This window comes from Zonotrichia leucophrys, chromosome 4, assembly GCF_028769735.1.
Source record: "Zonotrichia leucophrys gambelii isolate GWCS_2022_RI chromosome 4, RI_Zleu_2.0, whole genome shotgun sequence".
NCBI classification, from domain to species: domain Eukaryota; kingdom Metazoa; phylum Chordata; class Aves; order Passeriformes; family Passerellidae; genus Zonotrichia; species Zonotrichia leucophrys.
The window spans coordinates 51,151,131-51,173,836 of NC_088173.1; the positions used below are offsets into that span (position 1 = coordinate 51,151,131).

Below are 22,706 nucleotides of genomic sequence, written 5' to 3' on the forward strand. Positions count from 1 at the left end.
AAAAAAAGGGCAGGGAGGGAAGGAGGTCTGGCATGAAAACATGGGCTGATGTCTTGTTTCAATTATGCACACAGTATAAACAGCCTTGACTGCAACAGCCATGTTAAAATAGGTTAAAAGGTTTGTTTAAGCCTTACAGAGAGGATCAGAAGGAATGTTTGAAAGAAACATGATCTGGGTCAACGTCTGTAAAGGACAAAAAGCTAATTCAGAACGAGGAATAAGTATGACCATGTGTATTTCTGTTGTTATATTTACATTATGTAATTATAGTAGTGTTGCCAGATAAATTTACTTCTTATCTGTAGCCATTGTTGATTTATATTTCTCTTATATATATTAGAGGCTGATATGTACCCTGACAACATCTATGAAAACTTGCATCTGGACTTTGTCAGCAATTATTTCCAAGAGCAATGATATATTTAGGTCAGTTAGCTGCAGAATAGCGTGGCACATTGATCCTTTGCAGAGCTAAGTCTCAGAGTGGTTTGCTTTCTTCAGCCAGTGGACCTTTTTAGAGCAAAACCTTTTTCCTTCTAATGCAAGAGTTAGCTATAAGTATACAAGCCAGGGAGGCAGGGAAAAGTAATCAAGCAGAAGATCTAACAAACTCTCTGAGGAATGTCTTGTATATTTAAATTGCAGCACAGAAAACTTTATTGATAAAAAAAAAAAAATTGTAGGCCCCAAACTATTTTCAGTGTGTTAGGAAATACCTCTTGGACATTGATCAGTAGACTCCATGCAACTAATTTAGTTTTTCTTCTCTGTTTGCTTTCCAACAGAGGCTTCTGAAGTTCCCTAGCTATTATTAGAAGTTTATGTGCAGTGTAAAGACACGATTCCATGAGGTACCAGCAGCAGTGGCAAAGGCAGTTTGAGAAATTCCCTGTCTCGTTCCTCTTGCCTCCCACAGCTGTTTGGCTGCACTCTAAACCAGTTGCTGAGGAGAGAGGAGGAGTGATGGTATCAGTGATTGGATTTCTGGTGTGGAACAAAATACAGCTTTACATAACTTTGATTGTATCCTGAAAAGTGTCAGCATTAAACCTGAGTGAGGGATGTGCAGAAGTAACAGGGAGCAGCCTATGGGAAAGGAATTTGGGCAGCCAAGTCAGCTGCATAAATATTTCCTGACATTATATTGTAAATTGTTATAAATGAGGCTTCAACCAGAGTGTTTCTTTGTGTAGATCTTAGCCTGTTCAGGAGTGTAGCTGGATGAGTTACCTTCCTCATGCTGTTCTTGCTTCTCACTCATCAGATCCAAGTGATTGAGAATGACAAGGCTGCCAGGGGAGGGCAGGTCTATGCCACCAACACGAGAGGACAGGTTCCTCCCCTCGTCACCACCAACTGCGTGATCCAGGACCAAGGTAACTGTCCTCGTTACTCTCTGCTCTGCCAGTCTTCTAGGGGAAATCTAATAGAATTACATTTAAAAAAGGTTAAATTCTCAAATTTCTCATCTGAAAATGATGGTATTTGCTCTAAATTGTACATGAAATTGCAAACTTCATTTGAACAGGAAAAAAGGGGGGAGGAGGGAAGTGGGAGCTGAGTTCTTACACCTTGACTTAACCCCTCCTCTACCCTTCCTGGCCTTTCAAAGAATATGAGTAATTGAGACAACTTTGCTTTTGAACTTAAAATTTTTGAAGGTATTACATTTCAAGTTAAAAATCTTCTCTGAAAATTTGAAAGGTGGACATTAGAAGAAACAGTAAGACTAGACTAGCACTGTTACCTTTTAGGATATTAATTTCTATTCAAGTGATAGAGGCAGTGTGCAAGCTGTCTAGTTGATGTACACTGGCCAAAGGAAAAATTTATCTGCCTTTGTTTCTGCCTGGAGTCTGGGGTTGCAATCTTCCACATGCTGCTCTTGACAGCAGGCTCAGTATTTTAATACAGGTTAAACTGGTGGTCTTACTCAGCCCAGCAGTAATTTATCAATGCTGAGATAAATTGAATAAAATGTACAAACACACTGAGATTTTCTGGCATTATCTGAGAATGGGATAAATCTATTCTGATGATCCAAGAAATTCCTTTCAACAAACTGAGCAGAGCTGCAGTTTGTTGGTTACAAAGGGAGCATCAGGAAGCTGATTCCTGAACTCCTTTCTGTGCTCTTGCCTGCATCTCACAGCAGTTTCTCCTTGAGGGGCCTGTGCTGAGTGGCCTCTTGGAACTGTGGTGGTGACTGTGCACCCTGTATTTTGCAGTGTAGGTGAGCATGGTGATGTTGAGATAGACACAGTGTTTTCTGAATCAGAGGTAGCTCATGAGAGCAGTCTTAACAGTAGAGATCAGTCTGCCTCATCCCTTTGTGTACACTGTTGTCACATCCACTGGGATAGCATCCACATTTTCTTCTAAGATCTTACATACGGGATGTTTCCAACTAATCTCTACTGAGATTGTTCTTGCAAGTAATTGTTGGCTTATTCTTGTCATGTTTAAATCTCTGCTTTAAACTCAGGAAGAAAAGATTGAACCACAGGGAGGGGCAATGGGCTGGGATATAAGGAGCAAAGATGGGTAAAGCCTGCATGGGAGGAAAAGAAGGAATGAGTTGAATGTAGCACGTGCACTTGTTGCTCTGTGTTCTGGGTGTCCTGCTGGGTGCTGGGCTGGGCAGGTTCCTCCCGGCAGCCTCTCAGCTCTCTGTGGTGCTTGCAGGCCACGCCAGCCCGCGGTACCTGCGCTGCAGCACCTACTGCTTCCCGCTGACGGCGGACATGGCCCGGCAGGCCCGCATCCCCCTGGCGGCCGTCATCCAGCCCTTCGCGGCTGTGCCCCCGAGCGAGGTACGGGGCCTCTGGGGGGCGGGGAGGGTGTGTGAGCCACACCGGCAATTGGTACCACCGGTTCCTAAAGAGGTGGCAGGAGACTGAGGGTGTGCTGGGACCATGGTCTAACTTCAAAGCACAAAAGTTTTCATTTGGAAAAGGTACAATAGTGATGACTCCCCTGGGTTCCTGGTGTTTCCCCAACTGCCTCTTGTTCATGCCAGCTTTGTCAGTTGCTTATTCTGCTGGAAACTGTGTAGTTTTAGGCAAAGGTATTAAAAGAGGATGACCACAAACTGCATGAAGTTAATTTTAAGATGTGGAGAGTTGGATTTGATGAAACACATTTTTCCGAAAATAATTTCACAATAGACCAAGAAGATAATTGGGGTTTCTGCTTGGATGAGCTGAGTCACAGAAAGAAGACAAATGTAACCAGCCATTTTTAGCATTCATTTGAAGGCACTAACCTTTTCTCACATAACCATCTCTAATGACCCTCTGTATTCAAAACATATCCCTAGTTCTTCTGCAGATCTGTTCTGCAGTATTCTCTGGTCTTCAAACAATTACCCAGGTTTCCTGGCACCCCAGAGGATTCTATCAGTGGCAGGGATAAATCCATATTTCTACTGCAGCATTTAGCTACATCATCTGTGGGATTATCTTGCTTGGTCTTCATCTGCTGTGTTCTCCTTTGCTTCTAAATTCTTCAGGTTCTAAATTGTGCAAGGTCTGCAGAATGCATTTCCTTTTCGTGTCTTACATTGATTTACTCCAGAGTGCTGTGTCATGAGGGAAAAAGCAGGGATTTCATCAAAGTTGTAGTATGTGATTGTGTCTTCAAAAACTCCTCATAAACTGCCTGCACAGGAAAGCCTAATTAAAATTGCTAAGACATTCAGTGCTTGGTTTTGCAGTCTGATTTTTCTTTAACTTTGTTTTATTGCTTATAAATTCTTGGTAGTTTTTTTTTTTTTAATATATGTTGGAAAAAAGCAGATGTTGGTGTTTATCAGGATGGATAACTTCCAGTCCAGCAGACCTCTGCAGTTTGAGTTGAGAGTATTATTTCAGCAGGGTAGATTGCAGTTATCTTCTCTGTGGTCCACAGGGAAATAGGATGTATTACTGATGGCTCTGCAGATACAAAGTCTCAGCATTTGTCTGCTAGACAGCAACTTCGGGTTTCATTCCCATTCTTGAGGGAAATGTGCACACTTGGCCTGTTGCCCCCCTTCCTTGCATTTTCTCCTAGATGAAGCTCCTGCTGCTGCTTCTCCACCCCTTCACTTTATCAGGCAACCTTTGCTCTCTTCCACCCTTGATCCCAGATTCTGTACCCAAGTGGCATTTACAAAATCCATTTTCACCTTGGCTCTTCATTTGTGCATCTTGCACTCAGAGTCTGCCTCTAGTCCTTTACATTTCCCACACATGGCTTCCCTGTCTCCTGCACAGGGTGATCAATGAGCTGCTACAATCTAAATCTCTTCTGCAAACATCAATTTGCAGTGTGCCCAAACATCTGTCCTTGGCCAGGTTCAGGGGGGTTTTCCTGGGGTTGCCAAGAAGATGTGCTCGGTGAGCTGCCCATTGTGAAGTGTGAGTGCCCTGGAGCTGCTGCCAAGGTCAGTGGGGCTCATTCATCTGGGAGGAGCAGTGTGTTTTTCCCTAGCCTCTCCTTTGGAGGAGCCTGAAAAATGGCTCTCAAAATTGGCAAAAGCCCAGTGTGGAAAATTCTAGTCAGAGCAATTCTAGCTTGGTAAAGCTGTAAGAACTAAGGAGATAGTGTTGGGGTGGGAAGAGCTGGGCAGTCTTAGCTGAGGCAGTTTTTCCATGGCTTTGCATGTGCCCTTTGTCTTCACTGCTGCTGCCAAAATAAGTTCTTACTCTTAAGATATCCTAATAAAAATGGTCTTCCATATGGGATTTATAACTACTTTAATTTTGAAAAGCCACTTAATTTGAAAGAACTGGGCTTTTTATAGAGGTAAAATACATTCAGGGGCTTATTTGTGTTTCTGAACTTCCTAGTATGGTGTGTTCTGCCTGAAACTGGTGACTGCAAGGCACAGGAAGTTCTGTGTTTCAGAATATCCACCCTAGTTTAGAGATACTGTTAAAAGGTACTATCTACAGGTGATGCTCATCACTTGCTATTGGGTTACAAGGTGAAATTGTGTCTTAATTTCTTTATTTCTTGATATGCAACATGTTTTACACAATAACTGCAGCAAAATTGAGTTAAGAAAAAAGAAATAGCTAAGTCTTCTGGCAGTAGCAGAATTAGGAATGTGTATGAAAGGGAGAGCCCAGTTGAACAAATCTTAACTCTCTTTCTAAATTGAACACTGTCACTGTTTGGGTGGATGACTTGTAAATGTAATGGATTTTGGTTTTAGAAAATAAACTGTCAATTGCCTTCATGGAGACAGTAACTCAGCTGGAAATTGAGTTCTGGGGATTTGCTTCCTTTCACTAAGGATACAAGAGGAGATGGAGATAAAAGATCCTGGGAGCTTTCAACTAAAAGGTTTCAATCTGGGGACTTGACAGTATTCTCACACTTTCAGTTGGAAGGTTTTCCAAAGGGAAGAAGGTAATTTGGGATTTCAACAAGTCTGAAAGGCAGATTTAAGTTCATTATTCACTGTGGGTTCTTTTTGGCCAAGTGGAATGTCTACACAGAGAGACTGGTGTCCTGCTTCCAAAAGTGAAGTGGAAAAAAGTGAATATTAACATGCAAAGTGAATTTATTTTAGCTGAGATCTGATAAAAATTGTCAGGAGCAAAAAATTGTCAAAAAATTGAACAGGGATGTCTTTTTAAGAGGTGTACACCAGTTATCTCCATTTCTAGTAAGGAATGGGATACAAGTTATCTCTGTAGGAGAAAATAAGAGCAGAAAGTGAAATCATAATGTTGGTAGATAAGGATGGTAAATGGAAGGATGTCATGCATGTCTTTGAATAAATGTAATGTGTTTCAAGTGATCCCCCAAACAAACAGGGTTTGCCCCTGCAGTGAGAAAGAAAAAAAATGAAAAATGTAACCTGGTAAAGCTGCACAATGAAAGTGTTGTGGAGAAGCCATCATTAAAATTGAGACAGCAAAAGGTCACACTGAGGAAAAGATCACAAATGAAGCTTTACTTGAGAAGTGTGAAATCACAATGAGAATGAATTTAAGGCATTAGTGGGGACCACTGGGTAAAGATGGTTGTAGGGTTGTGTTTGATACCCCAAGAACAGGTGAGGTAGCAGCACTTGGCATGCTGAGCCTCAGAAGGGCAGGTGAAAGGGATTTATTCAGAAAAACCCTCAAGCTGAAAGTTAGTGGGGGGAAATCCATGGAGGGCACAGAGTCTTTTAGAGGTTGCTACAAAAAACCTGCAGCCAATCATGAACCTGCAGAAAATCATGAACCAGTGAACTTTGCCTGTGCACTATTTATCACTGGAAACAAAGGCTATTAAAACTTCCATGCCTTCCCTCCTCTGCCAGTGTCTTAAAAGCACCACAAATTTCACAGTCTTATCTTTCCAAGTCCATATTTATTATTTCTCAAATGTAACAGTTCATTTTCACTCTCCTGATTTGGATGATCTATGGAAAGTATTTGTTTGTTATAGATTGAGAGTACAGTATCATTGTTTGACAGAACTTATTTTTAGTCCACCAGTGCTTTAGCAACAGTCTGTAAAAATAAACTAACGCTCACAGTTATCATCCTAGACCAAGCCCTGCATGAATTTGTTTTGGAGATGGATGAATGTTTCCACAGCCTGAATAAACCATGTGATCTTGATTTAGCATTAATACTACTTGATAGCAAAAGTTAGTTAAAAGAGTATTTCGTGTTGTAAAATCCAAAATAAACAATTCAAAATACTTATCTCTAGCTTTAGTTATTTGCCTTCTTTGCTCCTTAGTAGTTTTGTGTCATTGTGCTTTGCCATGTTCTTATTTATTTAAATTTATTAGCTTTTAGAAATATTTATTGGTGGGAATCTAATATATCACTTGCATTTTCTCCTCAGTTAATTAATTAGTTAAGAGAATGGAATTGCTTCTCAGAAATGCTGGTTCATGAGCTAAAAGCCATTTTACCTTTTCAGAATAGTGAAATTTGATGAGGCTCAGTGCAGCTGAGCTGTTTGGGAAGCCATGATTTTTACAGAGATGGGTTCCAGGATGGAGCTGTAAGGTCGGCAGCAGCTAAAATTGAGTAAGGTGGATAACTAAAAATGGGATTGAGTCTGTGGCACCCAGGTCCTGTTGTCCCTGGTTTCACAGCTAGTGAGCAGGGCAGGCTGTGGCTGCAGTTTGAGGCACAGCTTTGCACAGACACACACATTCATTAGCAGCTCTGTGCTTGTGCAGAACTTGGATTTGAAGACAGTGAGGAATGCTTAATCTGCAAGGTGCAATGATTGCACCTAAACATCCTGCTGAGGGCTCCTTTCTGTAAGGAGTGTGTTGATAAGCTGGCTCTGAGGAGCAGAGGTGCTTGCTGATAACACCTCTGCATGTAAAAAGCCTTTTTTTTAATTCAGAAAAACCCTCAAGCTGAAAGTTAGTGGGGGAAAATCCATGGAGGGCACGGAGTCTTTTAGAGGTTGCTACAAAAAACCTGCAGCCAATCTAGAAAATCATGAACCAGTGAACATTGCCTGTGCACTATTTATCACTGGAAACAAAAGCTATTAAAACTTTCATGCCTTCCCTCCTCTGCCATTGTCTTAAAAGCACCACAAATTTCACAGTCTTATCTTTCCAAGTCCATATTTATTATTTCTCAAATGTAACAGTTCATTTTCACTCTCCTGATTTGGATGATCTATGGAAAGTATTTGTTTGTCATAGACTGAGAGTACAGTATCATTGTTTGACAGAACTTATTTTTAGTCTGGGGTTTACCCTTTGATTTGTGTCTTTTATTTGGTTTGATTTTATTTGATTCACAGGAGGCTGTTACTGCTTAGAGCATGGGAGCTTGGCTCATTTAAGAGCTTTTAAGGAGGGATTCTGTTGAAAGATTGTTCCTTCAGAAGGGTTACATTATATCAACCAGATCATTCTATCTGCATGGTGGCTGGCTTGACACAAATGAGGACATCTGTCATGACAGCCCTCCATGAGAGCAGAGTTAGGCAGTAGAATTGTCCATAGTGCTGGTGAGGTGATAGTTCTAAGGAAATTGAAGGAAAGAGCTGCTCTTGACACTTCTGTCGTGTTGTCAGAATGGATTATTTTGCATGTTCTGGTGTCTGGATTGTCCAAGATCCAACAGGGAATGATTTTGTCATTGTGTTTGGGTTGTTGTGTTTACTCTAAAACATGGTGGGAGTAGAAGCCCTGCATATGTGATGTACTTAATACATGTTGCTGCTGTGAGCCTAAACACACATTTTCCAGCTATTAAAGTAAAACCATTTCCAATGAATCCTTGGTGGTGGTCTTGTTTGGGAGAGGACTGAGACTTTGGGCTCATAGTTTTCAGTCTGCTTGGGGCAGGGCCATCTTTGTTGCTCTGTCAAAGCTGTTTTATTTTCATTTTTTCAGCTAACCAGTGGCAGGTGAATGTCTGGGGGTTTTGCTAAGCTCCTCTGAGGCTCCTGACTCTGCCATTCATGGTGTGGGGAGCCCAGAACTCTCAAGCACCTGCAGGTGCTTCACCCAGAAAGTGTTACACCCCTCTGGAGATGAGTGCCTGTAAGCTTGGTTTCACAATGCCTAATTTAGAGGTGCATAAATCCTGTATTAGATGAGGCTTTCTTCATGGAGTATGCCCTGTGCTAGTGTGCACTTGGTAGTAAATCATTTGGAACTGGATTGCTTCCCAAGACTTCATCATCAAGGAGAAAGTTTTCTGTTAGCTTGTAACTGCACTCTGTAACTAGAATGAGCGTTCAGAGGCAGGTTTAGCAATGGCTTTTGCAGCAGAGCTTCTTCTAATTGAAGCAGATTTTCTCATTTACTTTCTTCTGTCTTTAGGTTTTTAATGTACATTAAAAAGTAGTCCTAAAATGTACCATTTAAAATACTTCTGTGGTATGTTGGTCCCTGCACCACTGGTGTTATGGTAGGGATGTAATTCTGATAGAGATGAGAGCAGTGACCTGAAAATGTGACATTTATATAAATTTTATCTGTGTTCCAATCGGAGTTCCTGACTGATTTTATACAAATCTGAAATTTAAACCAAGAAGAAGCCTTTATAAGGATGATGTAATAGAGTTTCTGGTAAGTCAGAGACTGTGACTGTCCTTCAGAATTGTAATGGCAGAAGAAAAGTGTGACTCTACAGCAGTACATATAAAAGGGAAATAAAAGTAATAGTTATATCTATTTAATTAACTGGCCAATAATACTGATCATTTGTTTTGCCAACAAAAATGATGCTCGAGTTAAAAATCATTTGGGCCATTGATCTATTCCTTGAACTTAAGAGAGTCAGAACACACTGGTATTGACTAAGTTCCAGAGGAAAGGTTTGTGTTTTGCTTTTTTAAACTGGAGTTCTTCTTGCATATTTTATTTATCTATGCATATTATGCAATGTTGTATTTTGGATGCACCATGTGAAGGGTGTTATTACATGAAGTTGTGTGCTTGCTGAATAGAGGCACAGACCATGTGCTCAGTAGGGCAGCTCTGTGTCCTTCACAGGATTGCTTTCCTCATGTCATGGTTTAGCCCCAGGCAGTTCACTCCCCCACCAGTGGGATCAGGGGGAGAATGGGAAGGGCAAAAGTTGGAAAACTCAAATCTTGAGACAAAGATAGAGAAAGCAAAAGCCACACATGCCAGCAAATCAAATCAAGGAAATGATCACGCTTCCCATGGGCAGCCAGAGTTCAGCCATCCCCAGGAGAGCAGGGCCCCAGCACAGTAATGGTGCCTTGGGAAGACAAACACCAGCATTCCAAGTGTCTCTTTTCCTCCTTGTTCCCCCTTTTATTTACTGACCATGAGGGCTGGAATATCCCTGTGCTCAGCAGGATCAGCTCTCGTGGCTGTCTCCCCTCTCAGTCTCCTCCCAGTGTGGCACTGTGGGGAGCAGGAAGGGCCTTGGCCCTGGGTGAGCCCTGCTGAGCAGGAGCAGAACCATCTCTGTGTTATCTCCCATGCTCAGCACATATCCATAACACAGCCCCATTCCAGGCACTGTGAGGAAAACAAACTGGAACTGAAACTGAACTGGAACTGCAAAGTAACTGCACCCCAGCCCAAAGCAGCACACTGCCAGAGCTCAGTCCCACCCAGCTGTGACACTCAGCTGTGCTAATAAAAGAGGGGAAGGTTGCAAGTCCCATACAAATATTATTAATGTTTGAAGGTTCTGGAGTCTGCTTGAAGCATCCCAGCTACTGTAGTAGCAAAAATATTCATGAGAGAGAGACTCAGAGTGGGAACATTGTGACCTGATGTGGTATTTGTGAAGTAACAGTTAGTTTTACTATTGACCTTCAAAACCACCATCCTAGAAAGGACTTGACTTTTTTATAAAGGCCATTAAACTCATCCCAAATGTCCTTGCTACAGAGGTGAAATTGTTCAGTGCTGCTTTTTGCTCACATAGCAAAAATTCTCCTTGTACTCTCTGAGTTCTCCTGTAGCAATTGGCTAGCTCTGGTTGGCTTGGGAATGCAGCATGATGCTTTAACTATGCCCAGTTCTTACTGATCCCTGTGGAAATAAATTAATTAGCCTTAGAGGTATTTTCACTAATAAATATTGTCCAGGAAAGGCTGCACATAAGCAGAACTGTTCTTTCCATCTCTAATTAAAATAATTCTAAACATTTCTATGCTTTTTTTCCTAATTAAAGTTTCTTTAATATATTTGGCAAAGATAGGAACCATACAGTTCCTGTTGTGAAAGTTCTCAGGAATGCAAACATGAATAGTCAGTGTAAAAAGTCAAAGTAATGTCTTCTAACAAAAGAGAAACAGCCTTGGTTTTGAGAAGGAGGGAAACCTTCCACTCATTAGATTCTCATGCATGATCTCAGCTCAGCAATTGCCCTTCTCTCATATGCTGATAAAATACATTATGTCTGTGGATACACATCCGTCTGTCCATCTGTGTGTGCATAAAAAGGAAAAATTCCCAACACCTGATTGGTCCCTCAAGTTGCTGATAGCCCAGCTGGCCAAAATGGATCTGAAATCCAACGTGGAGTTTTGGTTTTGTTGTTCCTGTGAAGATATGAACAACATTGATAAAGTTCTGGCACAGAATTTTCTCTAGCAGAGTGCTGCTTCAGAGGTCACTATAGCACACTTAGATTCATGTATAAACTGAAATAGTTGTTTTGTAAACCTAGAGCTGCATGTTCCATGAGTGCTGTTTGCAGTATTGCTTTATTGCCTGTCCTAAGGATGTAGAAATAGTCACAGCTTTGTATGCATTAAATGGTCTTGGACTTTTTAAAACAGAATTGATGTGCCAAGTAAGCAATTCTTTGTATTTTACAGGCTGTGCCTGTGTTTTAAACTGTGGTGTTGACCTGATAATTTATTTAGCTAGCTTAAAAAAAATTATGAGAGGACAAACTCACCTTGATAATTCATACAGCACCATACAGTAAGAGACTGGTTCTGTCCAGAAATCAGTATTTCATGCCCAAATTCAGTCTGACATTTTGAAGATTCTCTAGAACTCTGCAGCAGTGATTTGCAGAAAAACAGAAATCATACCTGAACAGAGTGTAGTCTGTATTTACACTCTTCACACTGCCAACTCTGTTCAGTTAATTGCCATGTTCCCCTTAAAAAGGGAATGCTGAGTAAGGATTTCAGGGCTGGGCTGAGATATGATGCGCAGAAAGTGATAAATGCTTTTCTGGGTTTCTTCCTACATACTGGATCATATCCCATGTGCAGGGTCCACTTGAAATTCAGCTCCCATGCCATGGTGTGTTTTGCAGTGCTGTGTATGCAGAGGAAGGTGCAGCCTGGGCCTGGAGGGACTTTGAGCAAGGAGGTTTGAACATGCTTTTGGCATTTTTATGTGGTCTGAGAAAACCAGGCTAGAGCCAGGAGAGCCTGCATCACGTGGGGGATGCCTTAGCCTTGCTGCAGTCTTGCAAGCAAACAAGGAAATCAATGGAAAAGAAGTGTGGTACAATAGATAGTTGAACCTTGCAGATGAGAGAGTCCAAACTGGCCTGAATCATCAGCTGAGGAGGCTGAGCATGTTCAACATCTGAAAACCAGGAGTAGGCAGAATAACTCATGCCTTCAGAGGGAATGGCTGCTGATAAAACACAGTGGGAACATCACAAAGGGAAATGCTTTCTTGACGTTTTCATGTGAATCAGTAAAGCAACTCACAACCAAGGGATTATTTGTAGACTGGTTAATCTTTCTCAAAAGCAATCTATGATGATAGAAAAAAAGAAAACAAACCCCTTCAACAGTGCTAGGAAACAGAGACACTTTGGTTCATGACCTAGTTTTTTTCCAAAAAACATCAGTGTTACTTTTCAGAATTCTCTTTGATTATCCAGTGGAGGTTTTTGTCATCTTTTTACTGTGCTGATTAAACCCAACATTTTCCTGGGGCAGCAGTGCCATGCTTGGACAAAGCCTTCTCCTTTGTTCATTAGAAGGTTATGTTGTATGGCATATATTGCCATTTTCCTAGGAATATTTTAGTGATCAGATTTTCATCAATGTAACTGTCAGTAACAACTCTAGAATCACTGCTTACACTGTAAAGGTGTCATAGAGACACTGATCTGTTTATTTTGTTGTCTGAGAAATGGGTCATTTTCTTCAGTATCTATGTGTGCCTCTCTTGTTCTCCAGAGGATCTCCCCCTTAGGACTTTTTCTCTTTCCAGTGCTTTCCCATGGTGTGCCATGAGGATCTGGAGCTTTAGCACAGTCCTTATTCCTACATTTAAAATTTGCAGCTTTAGCACAGTCCTTATTCCTACATTTAAAATTTGCAGCTGTGGTCCACATCCTGCAGTAAGAATATGGTGATAGTTTGCAGGCATCACCCTGAGGAGCATGTCAGGACTTTGTTTTTCTAGCAAGCAATAGAAATTCAGCTTTCTCAGACTTTAAAGTGCAGGTTCAAGTCTCTTTGGAAATTTTTATGGGTGTGTTTTATCTTGGAGCTGTGCCACCAATGTCTGTCTGTTGCTTTGTGATATTTTTCTGACTCCTGAGAGATGGTCTTCCTGAAATATTTCCGAAATAAAACTCCTCTTTATTGCAGCTATATTTGGGGTTAAGTTATGGTTCATCAGATCAACACTCAGGGCTTGCACTTCAGTGGGGCCTCAAGGTTCCAGAGAAATATAAATTTGTGCAGGTCCCTTGCAGCATTTTCCATCTTCTGCCCAATCCTCCTTTGATTTAACATAAAATTACAATGTTGTGCCTCCCAGCAAAACTGGGAGATTCCTTCTGAGACAAGAGAGAGAAAATGCTGATACTTTGTAGGTGGAAAGGCAAAAGAAACAGGAGTATTGCATTTACTGAAAAAAAACCCAACCAAAAAAACCCAAAAACAAAACCTCACCAAAAACAAAAGAAAGCCAGCCCCCCCACAAATATAAAAAACTCTTATTAAATTTTCCCCCATTCCCCTGCTGCTATGAGAGTTTGCCACTGATTTTGATGGGAGCATAAAGAGATCTCTCTGCTTTTTCCTCTGGTGTACAGTGACATCTACAGAGAGTGGAGCACACCAAACAAGACTTTCCCATTCTGTACCACTTTTTTTTTTTCACTCTTTTTCTTTTATGTATCCTTAATTTAAACTCAGGACTTTTTGCATGCACAGTATTCCTTATCTCTGTACATTCCCACAGAAATGTACTTTATTTTAAAAGTTGTTTTACCATGACAGAAATGACTTTGATGTTCTGAATGGCAGCTTTTTGGAGATGAAGTTTCTTTCACAACTTCGTTGTTCTCATCAAGAAGTGGATTTTGAGTGCTTTTGGTCTGAGTTATCATGCAAGATAGCTTTTCCATTAAATATTTTAATTATTGAAGTAATGTTCTGAAGTGTTAAAGAAAACACTTCAGATTTAAAGATGTGAATTTCATTTAATTTCTAAAAATTCTGATTAATAAATTAGTTTAGGAGGCAAATAGGGCTGCTTTAAAAAAATGGTTTTTAGACAAACTCCTTAATTCTGTCATGGACGTTTTTAGTTGTCATTTCTTGTTTTATTTTTTTTCTCTTAATTTTTTGTCTTCAAAGAAGGTAATTTATTACATGTGTGTTAGAATGTAGATACTTGGGCTCTGAACTTCATGCCATTTATTTTTTAATTGTTCTTGTTTATGCCTTTTATGTAAAAGTCTTAATTTTGATATATCAAAATGTGAACATTTTTGGGGAGGAATTTTTTCTTGGATATTAAATATTAAATATATCAAACCAAGGTTGAAAGTTACTGCATCAATATGTATAAATACATCAGGAGTTGGTTTAGTCTTGTTTTTTTTCCCATACCAGGTCAAATGTTATGATAATATTAACTGCAAACCAGATCCAGGTCTCATTAAACTAATACAGCAGAATGATAATCAGAAAATTGCCAAGTAATGAACAAAACCCAGAACTTTTAAACCTTATTAAGCCATTGTGGCTGATGAGCAAGTTTCATGGCCAAGGCTTTCATGTCTGAAAAATGACCCTGATGTTTGCCAGCTGGCATTATTGGTTAATTTGGGTTAAACTCAATTTACAAAGAGGAAAGAACACAAAGTAAAAGAATATCTCAGTGGAGCAGGAGGGAGCACTTAAAACCCATGTAGTAAAAATCTACTTGTATGTAGAAAATCCTTGGCAAAATGCATCCTTATGCAGCAGTAAAAAATAAATTGTATAATTGATGAAATACACCCATTCCTTAAGAAGAGACAGAATAATTATTTTAAAGAAAAAAAGAAGGTGATAGTGTGATGTGTTAGCATTGAAAGGCATTGTCAGCATTTTTCTTCTTGTAGGGATCTGCTGTGTCCAAACTCTGGACATTTCTTCTTCCTGCCTTTTGAGATTTTTAGCTGGGGATGACAGGAGTAAGGAAAAAAAAAGATTAAAAAGTAGCATTTCACCAAAACTTGAGCAAACTTCCATTTCTGCAATGGTTTCAAGTATGACTTTTCTAACTCTAAGAATAATCACAGGAGTTTTTCAGTTGCTGCAGTTTTTATGGAAGGAGGCATCTGGAAAATGTCTTCCCTTAGCCGTGGGTTTTGGCAGGGGCTGTAAGCGAGCAGGGTCAGTGGAATTAAACTGAAAATTTAATTTTCAGGTGCTGTACTTGTTTGCTGTATGTACTTTCCTTCAAGAAATATTAGTGTTTCTCCTAAATCTCCTCCTCTAGCTGGTGACCCTGACATCATTTCAACTGGAGTGTAGCATATAACAAGGCAGCACGAGAAAGAGCATTTTAGGACAAAATATTAAGGGCTTTCTCAGCAAATACCCTTTTGATTTCTTCAGGAAAAGTTCCATCTAACAGAAGCCAAAAGACCTGACTCCAACAGATTTTTCTTAGTGAGCTGTAAAAATTACCCTTTGCTGGAGAAAATCAACCTGGAGCCCTAAACTTCCAATGCTTGCAAAACCTTGTGGGGTTTTAGTCTGAATCCTTGTTCTTTTTCAGATAAACATCAGAAATTTTTGTGAATTTAGCCCTGTCACAGACATGTGTTATGAAAAATCCTTTCCTTAGGATTTTTTCTCCTGAGGAGCTGAGAGGCCTCAGGAACAAAATGCAAACATTGATTATCTGCTGCTGTGGAATGCAACAGTGGATCTGTGATTGGTCTCGTGGTTGTTTCTAATTAATGGCCAATCACAGTCAGCTGGCTCAGACTGTCTCAGTCACAAGCCTTTGTTATCATTCTTTTTCTATTCTTAGCTAGCCTTCTGATGAAATCTTTTCTTCTATTCTTTAGTATAGTTTTAATATATCATAAAATAATAAATCAAGCCTTCTGAAACCTGGAGTCAAGACTCTTGTCTCTTCTCTCATGCTCAGACCCCTGTGAACACCAGCACACAGCCCCTGGGGGGATCTCTGGGGCTCAGCAGCTTTTGTGTGAGTGCTGAACAATACATGATCTCTCAATCAGGTGGTCTCTAAGGAGTTAAATCTGAATTAACTCTTTGTAGTGTCATGTTGACATTGCTCTCTCTTCATCTCTTCCTCCACAGACCCCTCTTTATGTTGTGAACCACGGGGAGAGCGGCCCCATCCGGTGCAACCGCTGCAAAGCTTACATGTGTCCCTTCATGCAGTTCATTGAAGGGGGCAGGAGGTACCAGTGTGGCTTCTGTACCTGTATAAATGATGGTAAGTCATGTTTCTCTCATCTGGCATTCGTATCAATCCCATAAGACTAAAAAGAAACTGCATCTCTAAAATTATTTTCTTGACTTGCTGATTTAACAAAAAATAGTTCAGGGAGATGCAGTAACTAGGTTTATTTCAAAATAATAAAAAAAACCAACAATTCCCGAGAATAGTAGAACTGTACTGAATTTGTTCAGTACAGTTAAAAAAAATATATGAAAAATAATGCTGACTCATGAAGTCCAGCCTGGTATGATCAAAACTTTATTTTAAAAATTTTGTGACAGCACAGGATACAGAACTGCTTGTGTTCCTTATTGAAAGCAATTTTTGTGCTGAAAGAAAACATTAATTTCTTTAAGAAATGCAAATTTACAGCAAGAAGCAAATATTTAGACCCGTGTTAGCTTCTTCCTGTGTATAGCTGTGGGTGCAATGGTTAAATAATCTATTCATCTTGCTGTGACAAGTGTTGGTTTTCACAGAGGATACCATGCCATATTTGTTCAAGTGTGCTGCATGTGACTCATAACTGTTCTTGTGCTCCTGGCCAAATCCCAAATCTTGGCCAGAACGAGCCTTTCTAGACATTTGTATCAAGCTGCATTTCCTCAGCTGGATCACAGGGCTGTGGTGCTTTCCCTAATACAGTCATCTTTTCAACTCTGAAACGTGAACCTTGTCAGACTCCCTCCAGCTGCTTTGCTGCCTGCAGCTCTAATGTTTGTGCAGGCATAGCAGATAATAAATTTCATCGTTTGCTAACAATTTAAACTCTCATAAAGGGAAATTTAGATGCACTGGGAGCACTTCAAGAAAGACATTTAAGTTGCAGTATCATTTTAAATCATGCTGGTATTACTGCAGTGTCTTAGTCAGAAAGCACTTACCAAATACAAAATCATTGGTGAGGACTAAAAATGACTAAGAAAGTAGCCCAATGGCTAAGAAACCAGGTTGATGTTCCGCTCACTCACACACACATGCACTTTTACAGGCAAAAATGTGAAAAATAAGCATTCTGAATATCTATTCATTGAGGAACCATAAGACTGGCTCTGTGTAAATCGTTGGTGCAAACCCACTTGATTTCTTCCTGCTTTGGAGTATATCACATCTGCTGGGAGGATTTGTTGTGTTGTTCCTCTCTTTGCCCAGTTTGAAATGTTTGTTCCTGTTCTTGTGTTGGCTTGTAGTGCCCCCGTTCTTCTTTCAACACCTGGACCACGTGGGCCGAAGGATAGACCACTATGAGAGGCCTGAGCTGTCCCTGGGATCCTATGAGTACATGGCTACCTTGGATTATTGCAGAGTAAGTACTGCCAGAGCAAACCAGTGTACAGGGCTAGGGCAAAACAAGCAAGCTCCTCAGAGTAAATGCACTTGTGAGCTGCATATCAGTCTCCAGGAACAGTCTAGGAAATAGGGATAGGTGTGGAGAATCCAATGGTTTGTTCTTTTGTGCTGCAGAACATGATACAAGCAAGAAAGAATAACAAGCAGTGCAACAAAATCATGGATGACCAGTCTTTAAGCAAGATATGTGCACATGTTCACCAGCATGTTGCACTGTTCAGGGGATAGCTTTGAAATTCTGGTGCATTGTTGCATTTTAGATGTATGTCTTCTACTCATTCTGAAGATCAACACGTCCCTCAATTGCCTTGCTGATACCCAAAACCTTAGCAAGGGAATTTGACCTTGGAATCTGTTCCTGGCAAGAGTCCTCTTAGTGTTCTGACCAATAAGTTACAGTGAAATTGGTTCTCTCTTTTAATATCAACTCACTGAACAACTCAATCCAGAGCCCACTCATGTTACTCCAAATATTTGTAGTTGGTTTTATTACAGAACTCTATTTGATACTTCTGGAAGCATAAATTACTTAATCTTTTTGAACTTCAGCTCATTTTACAAAACTGCAAGTCTGACATCATCTGACCACAGCACGGACACATTTTTCTGTTCTTGCTGGAATCAGGCAGAGTTTTTTCCTGTGAGTGGAGCTGAGGCCATCATAAGGTTAGAAAAGGCAACTGGGTCATACAAAATCTTGGAGTAGTTACCAGTATCTTCTTCAGACCATCACATTATTGCTGGGATGAAGAAAATGAAAAGGTTTGGGTCTGCTTGCTCACTTGAGTACTGCTCCAAAATCCAGTGAGATCTCTGAGCTAACCTATAAGATTTGATTGAAACCTGGGTTAAACCTCAAAGCAGGAAAGAATTTTGGTGAAATGCTGCAGAAATACAGTGTGGGACACTCAGTGTACATCCAGTGAAGCTCCATCAAATTCTGAAGCCTCAACTTCTGCCACCTATCTTAAACCAGGGAGTTTCCTCTACAGGTGGTCCAGTCTGGTCTGCCTGCTTGCTACAAAGATGCATCCTCAGACTTACTGCAATGTTACAAAAAAGAAATCTCTTACAAAATAGCACTCTGGAAATGCTAAGTCATTAAATGTAGCGTTATTTTGTAATGGAGTTTTCACTTGGCTCCAAGTTGCCGTGGTTCCCTTCTTTTATAAATCCAATACAAGACCAGAACTGAGAAGTCATTTCCTTTTGTGCTTATCAAATGACAAGGATGAAGAGCTACAAAGAATGTTAACAAATCCCAGCTGGTTTGCATTACTGCACTCCTGCTAAGCGGATGTGGTGAGAGTACAAGTCCATGTTTCTGCCATATACTTGTCAGAACTTAGAGATTCTTTCTAAATGCTGATCTGATCCAAGAGTTTAGAAGCAGGTTTTGGTGCAGTCTCTGAATCCAAGTACAGTAAACAGAACAGTTTTGAAAAATCCTGCCTGGTTTTGGTTCACTGGAATTAATCCTGATTTGCATGAGTCAAATGAGTGAGATCAAGGGTATAATGTTCAATTCAGTTTAAAGTTTGCCAGGGACTAAGGATAAGTCATAATTCAAGGGTTAGATTAATTTTTCTTAACTGGAATTTTTCTAGGATTTAGTTTAACAAGTATAATTTGTTTAAGAGGTCAGAACTCTATGAAGGAAGTGAAACTGTAATGAAAAAGCTGTCCTGAATTTGACACCAAATAATGACAACTACTCATCTAATGGGAATTAAAGAAACCCATTTCAGGGAGTCTGATGTTCACTCTTGCTCTGTTCATTTTGTATTAACTTCCAAGGTACATCTCTTGGCATTACTTTTTTTTTTTTAGCAAACCTTCCTCTACTTTTTCTTACTAGCAGAGACTTGTGTCAGTAGTGTAGGCACAATTTGTGTGCCACTTAGACTGTGGATAAGAGGAACTCCCCAAGGAAAGCAGGGGTACAGAAAAAAGCCAAAATACAAAATTATTTAAACACTTGAGTTCCAGCAGAAAAGTTGGTGCTTCATCTTATCTGATGAACCCTTTAGATATTTTATTCCATTAGGATGCTGTTTTCCAGGGCTGGGCTTTACCCAATATGTGTCAGCTCTCTGCAGTAATTACTATTTATGATTCACAACCTTTTTCAAACAACTGAACACTATATTTGCATTGCCTTATGGTACCACCTCTAAATGTTTTCCTCATAACAGGACCCTGTCTAATTTTCCCTGTGAATGGTCTTTTTTTTTTTCTGTGTAGGACAAGAAGCCCCCTAAGCCACCAGCTTTTATCTTCATGATTGATGTATCATACAGAAACATAAAGAGTGGCCTAGTGAAACTCATATGTGATGAACTGAAGACTCTGCTAGACAAACTTCCAAGGTAAAGAGGCATTAGTGTGCTTGGCTTAACCCACTGTGCTGCACTTCTCATGCAGCTTTGCAGGGTGAAAGGCAAAACCAAGCTGTGGAAAATGTCAGAATTCCCAGAACAGGAGGTTTTTTGAGTGATAGTGACCAAATGTTAGTTTTTAATGCTGCTGGCAATTGTTACACTTGGATATCTGGCCTTACTGTAGGAACAGAAAGAATCTGCCATGCCTTCTGCACGTGGAGCTTGTATTCTTTTCCTTGCCTGCAGTGAACTCTAGTGGTGTTACCACTTCACTGGCAGCAGTTGTGTTTGCTGGGGCCCTGCTTTTCTCACTGAATTCAACAGGGAAACACCCAAACCAGAATCCTCAGGAGTAGCCAGTCTCTCTAAAGCCATAGTGCTGGTGGCTTGTGTCTTAGCTCTTACTGTTAATTAGCAAAACTTTTAAAGCTTCTTGCTGCACTGTGAGACTTTTCTGTCCTGGTTTGTATCTGAGAGAACAAATCTTGCAGGCAGCAACAATTTTGTGAAATAGAGCACATGTGCTTCGTGAGCATGAAACACACAGCAGTGTTACTGCTCATCAGTATTATTGATAGTGTATGATTTTAGTTTATTTTGGTGTAAATTTTAATGTATTAATGTAGTTTTCAATAGAGTTTAAATAGCACAGATGCATAGGGAAATGAGAGCAGTGAAAGACTGAAAAATGAAGCAGACAAGATGTTTCTTGTCTACATATAAAAGCATATTAAAAAAATCCATAAAGAAAATACTTTCTAAATAATAGTGCTTGCAGGGAGAGAACAGACTTAAGAAATTAAGAGATCAGTTGAGGAAGGGTGGGAGATGACTTCCTTGGGACAATGTGGGATATGTTAAAAATCTTTTTTCTTATGGCCTTCTGGGATCCCTGGGCCGGAAAGAAATTCCAGTCCAGGGTGGGGGTTTATTTTATCAGATGCCCATGTAAGGCCGTCTCTCAAGTAGTTTTTCACTGAAGATTACACTGGAGACACAAGTGTTTGATATTATCCTGGGCATATCTCAGAGTTTTCCATCAGGAGTGGTCATGACTCTGAAGAGAATAAGAGACATGAGTGGAGTAACAAAAACATTTGGCAGTTTGTAAATTTGAATGGGGCAAGCAGAAGAGGAATGAAAGCAAGTGTATCCATATCACAAGAGAGACATACTCATCCTTCTCACCAGCACTCTGAGAGATTTGTTGTGAAATAATTTGGGTCAAAGTTTTCCTGTCTATTGAAAAAATCAATTAAAAAAAGAAAGCCAGGCCCTTCATTTTCCTCAGATTTTTCTGTCGGCTTAAGCAATATTAATTTAGAAGAAGACAAACAGAAGGCATTCCACCAAAATGTATGGTGAAAATTTTACTATGTTGCTTAGACACAGAGGTCACTGTGTGTTCATTTTCTGTTGCTGGGCAAAGACACCAACAGAAATGTTCTGCTGTTCCCACACGAGGGAAAAGCCCTCTGCAGGGAATTCACCTTGAGCTTGTATCTTTGAGAGAAAGGACTTGGGGTACCAAAGAAATCTGTGCAGAAAAAGAATTGCTGAAATTTTAGAGCAGATGTTTTCAAACCTGTGTTCCAAACCAGAACACCCTCCCTGACTATATCTTGAGAAATACTGAGAAATGTGTTTGTAGAAATGTGCTTATAAGTTCAGAAAACCAGAGTAATGAGTTGTGCAATTATGATTTTTAGGTATATAATTAAAAATATAAAACAAAAAGTTTTTTTATGCATTTCTGTGCATATGGGTCAGGTTTCTCCTTATGAGTCTTCTAAAATAACTGGAGTGTGAGCTGCAGAGACAATTGGCTGCTTAAAGCTAACCCTTAAAACAATGATGGAACTTGATGGTAGTGGGGCAGTGCAGACTGACACTGGTAAGATCAATATCTGGAATAAAGGTCCCAAACACCTGGTCTGTAACTCCTTTGGGACAGGGATGATGTGGATGCTTCTCTTTGAAGTAGCAAAGTGCTGTATGTACAGAAATTGAATAGCACTTTGTCCTCGTCAAGCTCAGTAACTAATTGTGCTGCTCTTTCTTTGCCATGTTATGATGTCAGCCTGGTTTATTCTTTATCTTTGGGATTTTTGACTGTTTGAATGGGATGCACCATTGATAGGGTTGATGTAACTTTATTACCTTTTTTTAAAGAGTAAACAATAGAGGAGTTGATTTTATTGAGGTGTTGGAATTTGACCTAAGGCCAAGATAGAGGCCATTCCATCTGCTTGGTTGTTGTTTGCTTTGTTGTTCCCAGTACAGATAATGATCTGAGAGCAGCGTTGGATGTCAAAGGGATGCTTTTATTGCAAGGTCAGGATTTCAGAATTAACCAGTTGGGTTTTCTTTTTCTTACAGAGAAGAGCAAGAAGAATCCTCAGCAATTCGTGTTGGTTTTGTCACTTATAACAAGGTCCTCCACTTCTTCAATGTAAAAAGCAGCTTAGCTCAGCCTCAGATGATGGTGGTCACAGATGTGGCAGAAGTTTTTGTTCCTTTGCTGGATGGCTTCCTGGTTGACTTTGAGGAATCCCGATCAGTTGTTACCAAGTAAAGTGCAATTATACTCCATGAGAGTAAGATGTCAATGTGCATTGTGTGTGATGTGCATTAGTTGGGTTTGGGGGGCATACAGGTGACTATTGAAATACTTCAGAAGCCTGCAGATGCTTCAAGCCCTGTGTTTGCTCCTCTGAGGCAAAGAAAAAGCAATAGCCATGGCATTCCAGTGCCAAGCTGGAATGTAGGCCAGGTGTAAAGCACCTTTCAGCTGGGAGGGCCATGAGGCTCTGAGCCATGTGGTGTTCTCC

The 22,706-nt window shown here is 40.2% G+C and overlaps 1 protein-coding gene across 2 annotated transcripts in view; it reads left to right on the forward strand.

Annotated features, from left to right (window-relative positions):
- SEC24D (SEC24 homolog D, COPII coat complex component) overlaps nucleotides 1-22,706 on the forward strand; it is a 41,247-nt gene that overhangs the window by 9,835 nt on the left and 8,706 nt on the right. For both annotated transcript variants that reach the window (XM_064711651.1, XM_064711653.1), the window contains exons 7-12: nucleotides 1,268-1,379; nucleotides 2,689-2,816; nucleotides 16,000-16,138; nucleotides 17,335-17,450; nucleotides 19,739-19,863; nucleotides 22,255-22,446. In XM_064711651.1, the coding sequence (XP_064567721.1) occupies nucleotides 1,268-1,379; nucleotides 2,689-2,816; nucleotides 16,000-16,138; nucleotides 17,335-17,450; nucleotides 19,739-19,863; nucleotides 22,255-22,446 (812 nt within the window). The remainder of the gene's footprint in view (nucleotides 1-1,267; nucleotides 1,380-2,688; nucleotides 2,817-15,999; nucleotides 16,139-17,334; nucleotides 17,451-19,738; nucleotides 19,864-22,254; nucleotides 22,447-22,706) is intronic.